Here is a 10,723-nt window from a genome sequence, read left to right on the forward strand (position 1 = left end):
GTTTTATTTCGAAAAAAATATTATTTAAAAAATCCAATGATTTTTTAAAATAGGTTATTTATATCTCTTTTTTAAACATTTTATTGACTAGAACATTGCACATCAAAAAATTATGTCAAAAGCAAAATTAAATTACTGGCAGTAATTTTATTTTGCTTTTGACATCACTTACTGCCGTTTTAATCTTTAATATTAGCAAATAATTTTTCTGATTGCCTAACATTTAAATAACCTTGAGAAAATAATAGTGCCTGTGTCTCACGGTATCAAATTTTATATCTTTTGTACAGTACAAATTTGAATTACAAGCTATTTGCATTAGCCTAACTTGTGGGCTTGGTCTCTTTCAAGTAGAGAGTACGGTCTCCTCAAAACGGGTCGGACTTTACTTATCTTCTAAGAGAGTTCTTATTATGAAGTCGCATACATATTAAAACATTGTCAAATATGTTACAAGTATTATGGCTACACTACAATAGTGACCTCGTAGTGGAGTTTCTTCTCTACTACACAGATTTTCTTTACGATGTACTATAATGATATTTATATACATGTTAACGTCTCACACTTTTAAATTATATTACAGTTGCAAAGGCATATTTATGCTGTCGCAAAAAAAGGGTCACAGTTCTCGTTTTCTTTATTTGATTTATAACCATAAACTAACGGTCAAGCTGCAATGATTCTTTGTTTCCAATACCTTTAGAAATTCTGACGAGGTCGTTCGTTAGCATTTCTTTTAGCCAAAGTACCGTAAACTGAGATGTGTACTCGTAGTATATACATATTTTTTTATTGTTATGAATACGGCAAGTCTAATGGTGACACTTCACATGGCTGTTTGTATTTTCTATTGGATATTCGTTGTACTTGGAAAAATAGTTGACGTACAGACAAACATGCAGACACTGACAAATATGAGCGTCTACAGGCGTCTACACATGGAGACAAATAAGGAGTTTAAAATAATGAATGTGATCATAGTGTGGACGGTTAACTTGCGTATTTGCCTATTTGGCTCCTTTGATGACTGTCTAAGTGTCGTATTCCAGTCAGGATTTGAGCAGACTTGAGTATGATTTCAAGCACTGGAAATACGACCCTAATGGCAAGGACTTGAGTATGATTTTCAGTGCTCACTGCAATACTCAAGTCCTGACTTGAGTATTGAGTAGAGTTCTGGAATACGACCCTCAGCACCGACCCCAAAGCGCACGTTAACGTGTGTTTGATGTTTGCTGTATTTGTCGAATTGGCAAATATGGCAAATAATTAGTCACACATGCTGTCTACACATGGGGATTGTTTGCCAAATATATCAAATACTCCAATACAAATAGCCATGTGAAGTGCCAACATAACAATATTCACACACCAACCGCGGGGCGGTTTAATACAAGTTTCGTTAGACGGTAACTGCGGAACACAGATCGCCTGTCCAGAACAGTTGCAGTGCTACCTAGAGCTTAAATAACAAAGATGTCGTCGTCCCGAGACATAAGTTGACAATTCCCGTGTGCCTGTAATTTCACCAGCACTCTTACACTTACTACCTTTACTGAAGAAATAGGAAAGGTGATAGTACTTCCCTTGAAGAACTCTTTCACAAAGAGCTCTACTGCTCTACCACTATCAAACACGTGTTCAGGATTTTACACACAAGTATTATCACGAATTGACAATGTTTTCTTGCAAATGAAAGGACTCAGTGATGCTGGAGGTTTTCTGAACTATCATTGTTTGTTTACATTGAACACTGCGATGGAGACTGTTGTCAATTTTACAAATATAGAATCCGAGTCGCGGTCAGTGTATTGAGCACGTTACACCGTTGACGAAACTTGTAATGTATGAAATTCAACCTTACGTTGTTAAGCGTAGCATTCATTACAAATTGTATAATTTAGTACGTTGTTCCATATACCTACTTAAAATAATGATTCCGTACTTTCTTTTGCTAAGGTTCAAAGGAAATATTAATACCACTCTCGTGCGCGGCTGTGGTATGATAATAACGAAGTTCAGTCACGTGGAAATGTGTAAGAGACCTATAATGTTAATACCTACAAATTATTAAAAAGATATAATTAACCGTGATGACCTACAGAGTGAATCAGTGAAGTCGATTTTTTTTTGAACAACACTATTATTATTTCAATAAAAACTAGCAACGCACTAAATGTCGGTTTCTTGTCTCTAATAAAAAATAGACCAATAGGTTTTTTTATCCACACCAATTACCTGGGACTTTAGTGTAAGTTTTAAATTAAAGCTTTTAATTTAAACCTTATAAATGTATAATTAAGATCTAAATAAAAATCTTAACGCAAACGCGGTAGTTAAGTTTCAATGATTACAAATTTACACTCAGGCGTCTGGTCTACAGATACTAGGGTACTATGTACTATGAGTATAAGAGCAACGGAATTTACTCCGGGGCACTAATTACAGTAGAACCCAGAACAGAACCAATTTAGATACGTTTATTCCCAAAATTGGTCCAACCAAGAATCGAGACCGGAACCTCCTCATATAGGGCCCACAATATAAACCAATTAAATCACCGAGGTCGTAATATTTTTTTTCCTAAAACATTAAGTGCGCATTTAATTTTGACCTCCATCTGACATGATGGAAAATGACGATGAGGTTGGCGATGCAGCATGCACATCTAAATAATGCCTATTCACTCTCGCCTTGAAAAGGCCCAAGTTACAGTATTCGGGGAATAAGTCTTCGGGCAGGGAATTTCACTCCTTAGCCGTTGGGGACATCAATGTATCATATTTTCAAAATGGCAATTTAGAAGCTCAATGTACTAATTTAATGGAACTTCGTGACCGAACGGTAAACATGCTGAACTGCCATGCAGAGGTCCCGGGTTCGATTCTCTAACCGGGAGAAATATTTGTATGGCCTACATTAATTTCCGTCGTGAGTTTGGGTGTATTTTGTGGTTGTCTGTGTGTGCATTATTATTAAATAGTTATATCTTCTTGATAGGCACCTCACCTAACGACGCAATTAGGTAAATGTTAACTAAGGCACATGGTTACAAAGTTTTTAAGTAGCAAACTGGCATGCCTTGACCCTTCATTACATAGTTGTTATATTCATTTGGTTAATCTAGTTTATGCTGTTTATGAACGACGGTTATAATCTACTTTTTAACTTATCATCCTAAAAGTAGGTCAATATAGCCTTACGGAGCGGGAAAATTAGCAATTCATTAATAATAATATTGTTGTCATTAAAGGAGATCCGCCAAATCCCATACAAAATTACCCCAGGCCCGGCGCCAAAATAATGTAACTCAATTTTTAGAGTAAAAATAGCAAAAATATTATATAGTTTCGGTATTGCTAAATTCACATGCTAACATTGTCTTTTTGCCCGTTGAATTTTAATAGGGGCTCTTTGTAAAATTAAATGTTTTAGAGAAATGTCGTCATTTTTAGTTCATTAATCTTGTAATTAGTCATTATGGCGTATAAGCATGTATGTACTGTACTGTAAACTATGAAATGTCTACGACGTTGCCGTAATGATCGTGTACACAAAATACAAACGTCTGCCATTTCACAAGAAAATCAAAAGTCCGGGAGGGTTAAACAAAGTAAAATAAAGATCAAGGTAAGGTATCGCACAGTTCACAGTACACAACACAACAAACGTTAGCGTAGGACTGCGCGTGAGCAGAGCACGCCAAAGCAAAGCGGGCGTCTGCGTGTTTCTCCCTCTAAACCATTATATGTGAGCGAGACAATAAGATGTATCCAGTTGTGCCCTCACGTCACAGGTGCGTTCATCCGTGCGTGTTCATCCTTTCTTTGCCGATTGCTTGAAGGTCATGCGGCCATTAAGTAAAGTCGCGTAAAGCGATAATATAACAATACAAATATACTTTATTTAAATTATTTGTTTGAACGTATTTGTTGTTGTACCTTTATGCGAATGTTGATATATTTATCATTATATAATACAAACAAAAAGCTAAAACTAAAACATTTGACTTGATTCTTCTATTTATTTATGGGAAGTTTATACTATTTTTTTTTCTAAACAAAAATATAACTGCAAATGAAATATGTTTATATAATATGATTGATATACATGCTTATATGCCATAATTATTTATTACAATGTTAATGAACTAAAAAGGACGACGCTTCTCTAATAAATAGAATTTTTCATAAAGCGCCTATGAAAATTCAACAGGCAAAAAAACTATGTTAGCATGTGAATTTAGCAATACCGAAACTATATAATATTATTGCTATTTTTACTCTAAAAACTGAGTTACATTATTTTGGCGCCGGGCCTGGGGTCATTTTGGCGGATCTCCTTACATATCAAATATCATTACCCATCAAGAATCGTCATAAGTTGATAACAAATTTACAAAATGTATGTCAATGCGATAAAAATTTAAAAAAACTTAATGGCGTTACATTTATAGGTCCTTAAATTCTTTTAGAGAGTATAAAGGATTTTCCAAGAAATGGTTTTTCATCCTACTAATAAACCTACAGTTTCACAGATCGCTGCGCTGCGGAAATTCAATAAAAAGAAGTGATTGCGTGTGGACCATTTTTATTGCTAAAATGTTACGTTCTAAGACTACGCTTGATTTTAGTTCCATACTTTTTCGGCATAGACGGTGGCCCTTAGACTAAGTTCCTTTATTTTTTTCCATCCTCTAAGCGGTGGCCACATTATTTTCCCGCGTTAGTGCGTTTCTTTTTGTTAAGAGTTTTGGCTTGGATTCAAGTCGTTTGAGCCACGTCTTCGTTTAATTATCGGGATCCTCATTAAATACTTTCCATTGTGGTTCTACAACATTATGTTTTCAGTTTCTCTTAAATGACTTAATTCTCATGTTTGGGCTTTCTAAATAGTTTTTTAAGCGATGGGAGTCAATATTTACGTTTTCACTTTCACTTAAATCACATTATTGTCACTTTGAATAAAAACTTTGAATTCGTAATTTTCAGGATAAACTCTTTTGTGATTTGGTTTATAATAAGGAACATAGTTCTATTTTCTTCATCACTATTTCTTTCACAATAAACTTGTAAAACCTGTACTTGCTTCTTCAAAAACTTCAAAACTTCAAAAGCTCGCCATTTTTTCCGTTTGTGTGTGAACCACAGTCTGTGGTGTGAACCATTATAGTGACGCGATGTATCACTAAAATGATTCGAAAGACGTTCATGATGCCAAAGACTGCTAATCGTGGTGTTTTGTTGCGTTTATTGTATCTGTGTCTGGTTGAACATTTTAGTTTGTGATTTAGTTGTAGAGGGTAAACGATTGAATTTCTTTTTCTCGCCATCGATGTGAAAAGTAAAGTTTTCACGTCAAAACTAAAAACCAATATAAACCCTCGGAGTAATAAACACCCGTGCTAAAGCTCGAGTGACTAACCGCCTCGGGTATATATTGGTTCGTTTTAGTCCCTTGATTATTATTACAAAGATCTAACACAAAATTCCTTCGATCTGACAGGATTCGAACCTGCGTTTACCGCTCTACTGACTGAGCTGCAGGTAGACTCAGCAAACCTTACAAATTTTTCTATGCTTTCATTACAAATCTTTTGTATTTCGGTTTTTATCGCTGCAAGACATACAATAACGATGTACAGATGACGTGTTTTATGATACCTCCTTACGGGATAAACAAGTAAAGGTGCGCGTTTAAACAAAAGCACTTAAAAAGTTTGCTTTTTAAAATAAGCACATAAGCAAGGTTTTCAATTAAAACGTTAACCACACGTTTAAGTCTCGCCTTCCATGTATCATAAACAAATTAATTCACCAGTGTGAATAATAATTTAATTTTAAAAATAAAAATAAAACTCGTGTTTTACTTATGAACTTACTTATCTTAAAACTTTGGTGGTCTACTATTGCTTTTCGCCATCATCACAACGTTGCAAGTTTTTTTTTAACATAAAAGTATATGGGGTTAAACGTTTTTCTAAACGATTTTGTAAGCTTCAAACTTAAAAGCGTTTAAGAGAAAAGCGTTTAAAACGACGCTTTTTTAAAAAAGCACAATGTTTTATTGTTTCAAAAATAAGCAGTATTTCCCATCTCTACGAACTAGCCGTACGCCTATATGTGTAACAGTTGCAGTACCGCTTAGGACTTTAAATCGCAAAGATCTGAGGGGTACTGCCTCTGCGACCGTCACCGTGAGACATAAGTTGACAAGTCCCATGTGCCTGTAATTTCACCAACAATTTTATCTTTCAAAACTAAAAGGCCTTGCTCACACTACTGCTTGACGGCAGAAATAGGTAAGGTGGCAATACTTCCCTAGGCGAACTCTTTCACAAGGAGCTCTTCTGCTACTAATCTTTTAAAGATTAGATTGTAAAGTATGAAAAAGTAATAAGAAAATACAATCCCATATAAATCTACTTTAACTTAAAGGTATGTATGTAAGAGTATGATAAAAACGTTTTGTAACAAAAACCGCACCCACTACATAATCACACAACAGTCATACTTTGTTCATACTGTTCCTATGTTTATAGTTGATAACGGTTGTAAAAGGTGATATCACCATGTCATTGTATACTTGGTAAAGAAATAAAAGAAAGGGATTTGACTTAACGGAAAAACATAAATTACGAGTATCCGTTACTGCCGTTGTAAAAATAAAGAAACGTAGTCGAAAAACAAATATCTTAACACGTTGAATACCACTACGAGATACATTTACCGTCGGTGCCATATGTTTCTTAGAACATCATGGAACTTATACTTCTGACTTTTGGTAATTCCTCAGATTTTACTTTCGTGCAAAAATTTGAATATTTCGCTCTAAACGTTAATAACTCTGCAGTGCAGTGACAAAAGAAAGCTCTTGCGTAAATACCAGTCCAATGCAAAACGTACTTGCACACTTGAACTTACATCTCCACAAAGTACAGATCTAAAAAGTGTCAGACAATCAAATTCAAATTTTCATTATTGGTAAATTAATTATGTTTTGCGAGAAGTCCTCATGAAACAGTTCGTCCAGTGTACTACTGCCACCTACCTATTCCTACCGCCAAGCAGTATGTGAACATTACTGCGTTCCGGTTTTGAAAAGTATGGGTGCTGGTGAAATTACAGGCACATGAGACTTTTCATCTTATGTCTCAAGGTAACGGGCGCAGTGGCAGTGCCCCTCAGATCTTTGCGATTTAAAGCTCTAAGTGGCACTGCAACTGTTGACAGGCGTGTCGCTTACCACCAGGCTCATTTGTCCCGTCACTAAGTATCATAAAACACCTGGTCTGTGCATCATTCTTGTATGTATTACAGCGATAAAAACCCAAAAACGTAATACAAAAGACCTGTAACAAACGCATAGAAAAATTCGTAAGAACTACTCCGCGAACCCAGTGAAGGTTAAATCATGCAAAATAGCTGCGATTGTGTTGAATATTTACTGAGTGACTACAGTCACAAACCACCACCAAAAAATACTCTAATAGGGGTGTAGTTGCGTTTGTGTTTTTATGCGGAGGGCGGGTGTTAAAATATACAGCATGAAAAAAATTTTCAACACAAGCTATTTTGCACGATTTAACCTTCACTGCATCACTGTAGCAAATTAAATTACTTCCATTTTTATCACATTATATTTTATTACCACTTCCGCAAAGTAACGCCTGAATCTATTAATTACTTTTAAGTTTTTTTTTTTATAAAAGTAAGTATTTGCACTCGCATTTGACATCCATCTCACCTGATGGAAAGTGACGATGAGGTCGACGATGGAGCGTGCACACCTAAATAATGCCTATTCACTCTCATCTTGAAAAGCCCTTTTTGTTGTATTATCTGACACTTTTTTAGATCTATATTTGGTAGAATAAGTTTAAACGTGCAAGTGTCCTGCGCGATTACTCCACCCCCGTCCTGTACAGAATTATTACTGTTAAGAGTAATTTATTTTAATCTATTTATTTTTGTATGAAATTTGACTCTGTGGAATTATTAAAAGTCATGTATCAAAAGTGTAGAATATTGACCATAATTTTCATAAATTTTCAGATGTCGGTTATTCGAGCAATCGCCGTGTTCCTTTGTGGGTTCCTGTCCCTAAGAGTATGCAGAGCTCAAGTATTGTTCCCGGGGGCATGTCCTGATGTTGCAGCTATGGCTGACTTCAATGCTAATAGGGTACGTTACTGGCCATCATTCATTAGAAAAGGCAAAAATCTGTAATTCCTACTCTTGGTACAATAAAAACCACGTCAAAAATACTTTCATTACATAAAATTCTTAAAAAGAATACAAACTACATGAAACAATTTATGTTTATGTGAAATATCTCTTCTATTTGAGCATAAAACCCTAATTTCGTTAGTAGAATCTTCAAACCTTTCTTCTGAAAAATTGTCATTTTGCAGATGTAGCCTGGTTACAACCAAGGGTGAGAATTGTTTTAGTACATTAAAAAAATTATGTATATACAATTGGACTAACTGCAGCATCCATACTGATTTTTACTGTTTTTTTACTGGGTCACTTCCCTGATCAGTAGATTTATGAATTATAAAGCAAGGTGTAACGTGTTAGTGCGAAAGTATCTCGTTATAGTATAATAGGGGAAAAAATAGAGTTGCAATGAATATTCGGTTACTCTTCGGTATTCGAATTATTCGGTCTGTTTTTTTGGTATTCGGCCGAATATCCAATACCTTGAAACAGGAGAAAGAAATAAGAAAAAAACATAGTAAATTATCATGTTACTTATATTAAAGCTGAGTATAAACTGTAAGTTCGCGAAAGCGCAATTTTTCGATACTTTTATAAAAGATCAAATAAATATTACTTATCTAAGTTATTTTTTCAGAAATCAGTAAGATAAGATTATTAAATGAAAACTATTAACTACATACACTTTAGGTACTCATGAATAAATAAACGGTAACAAAATCAACTAATACTTATTAGGTATTTGCAATCGTTAATGAAATTGAATTTTTGAAACTTAATCAAACTAAGTGAAACTATTACTTTCTTCATTAATTATAAATTTAAATTATAAACTTGAAAATGAAATTATCTTTCTTGTTCTATTGTACAAAATTGTTTATCATAACTGAAGTTAATAACTGCTATTTTTTGTGCCAATTTTCGTACGTGCTTATAGTAAGCCGTATATTCGGTATCTCGGCCACGCTCCAGGCCGAATATTGAATATTAATTGCAACACTAGGAAAATAAATATTAATACACTTAAATATACTATATCATATTACCCGAAAACTATAATTGAAGGATGTTCAATGCTAAAGTAAATCGGCCTTTTATGCAATGCAATCATATTTCCTGATTCAACTTTTATTAACCAGCTGACCTTAAACTAGTTATTTTAGTTATTTTAATGCGGAATACGAGTATTATCTAATTTACAACTTGCTTAACGTGAAAAACTACAAATGTTCAACCGGTATATCCGACGTCACCATGCATCCAGCTTTTAGGGTTCGTGCCCTGCTGTCCCGAAAATACTTAAAACTATCCCGCTTTCACAAAACAGAACACACGTAGCAATAAATTTAAAAATAATCTCAGTACAGAGTACTAAAAAAACCGACCTCAAAAGTACGTGGAATTACATACAATTACCAAGTTTTATTGAAACCGGTTACCAGAAAGTGCGCAACCACGGATTCATCCCCTAGTTCGCCACTATACGGGACTTGACACAGAAGATAATAATAAAAATCGGTTCTCACTACTCAAAGTATATTGAGAGAAAAACGCCTTGAATTGGAGAATAGCAAAATCAACCATTAAAATAATTGCTCCTTTTAATTAAATATAGGCGCTATTTATAAAAATGAATCTTCATGCGTGAACACCCACCCTTAGAGGTGGATGGTTTTCTTCAAAATTAAATGGGACCACTATGGAGATATCCTCTTTCCAACTAAAAAAGAATCATGAAAATCGGTTCACAAATATCGGAGTTATCGCGTAACATACCTACAAAAAAAACATACAGTCCAATGAGAACCTCCTCTTTTTTTTGAAGTCGGTGAAAAATATATAAAGCCAGCCAAATACACATCGAGCACCAGACTACACAAAATTAGTTCCTTAAAATTTTTGATTCATTAAACAATTTTATTTCTTTTTATTTTATTTCGCAACTATTATAACAAACATGTGCTTTATTTTTAAAACAATAATAAATTTACAGGCGTCCTGCTCTGAGGGAAATAACAATGGTCATGTTAGGTATTATTAGTTGTTAGGTATTGATGTTGATGCTGATTGGTCAATTTAAGGAATTATTAGATTTCAGTTTTTGTACGAAAAAGTGTAGAATTTTTCTAGTCGTAGAATATATATTCTAAATAGCGCCAAAGTATGCGATATTTTCAATATAATTAGTTAATGTTTATGTGATCATAGGACCTATTATCTGGGTCTGGATCGCTTTATATATTTATTTATGTACATTTTTATGTACACGAGGCGTCTTTTTCATGATAACATGCGATGAGACGAACAAGTCGTGCGCCTGATGGTAGGCGACACTCCTGTTCATAACAATTGCAGTGCTACTCAGGGCTTTAAATCACAAAGATCCATAGGGCTTTAAATCACAAAGATCCATTGCCACTGCGCCCTTCACCTTAGGACATAAGTTGACAAGTCTCATGTGCCTGTAATTTCACCAGCACCCTTCGGAACCGAAATGC

The 10,723-nt window shown here is 34.6% G+C and overlaps 1 protein-coding gene across 1 annotated transcript in view; it reads left to right on the plus strand.

Annotated features, from left to right (window-relative positions):
* LOC113230028 (apolipoprotein D-like) overlaps positions 1-10,723 on the plus strand; it is a 30,218-nt gene that overhangs the window by 14,252 nt on the left and 5,243 nt on the right. The window contains exon 2 of the mRNA XM_026463757.1: positions 8,058-8,227. Within this exon, the coding sequence (XP_026319542.1) occupies positions 8,058-8,227 (170 nt within the window). The remainder of the gene's footprint in view (positions 1-8,057; positions 8,228-10,723) is intronic.

The sequence above is a fragment of the Hyposmocoma kahamanoa genome, unplaced genomic scaffold, assembly GCF_003589595.1.
Source record: "Hyposmocoma kahamanoa isolate Upper Pololo Valley unplaced genomic scaffold, ASM358959v1 63, whole genome shotgun sequence".
In the NCBI taxonomy this organism is placed as follows: Eukaryota; Metazoa; Arthropoda; class Insecta; order Lepidoptera; family Cosmopterigidae; genus Hyposmocoma; species Hyposmocoma kahamanoa.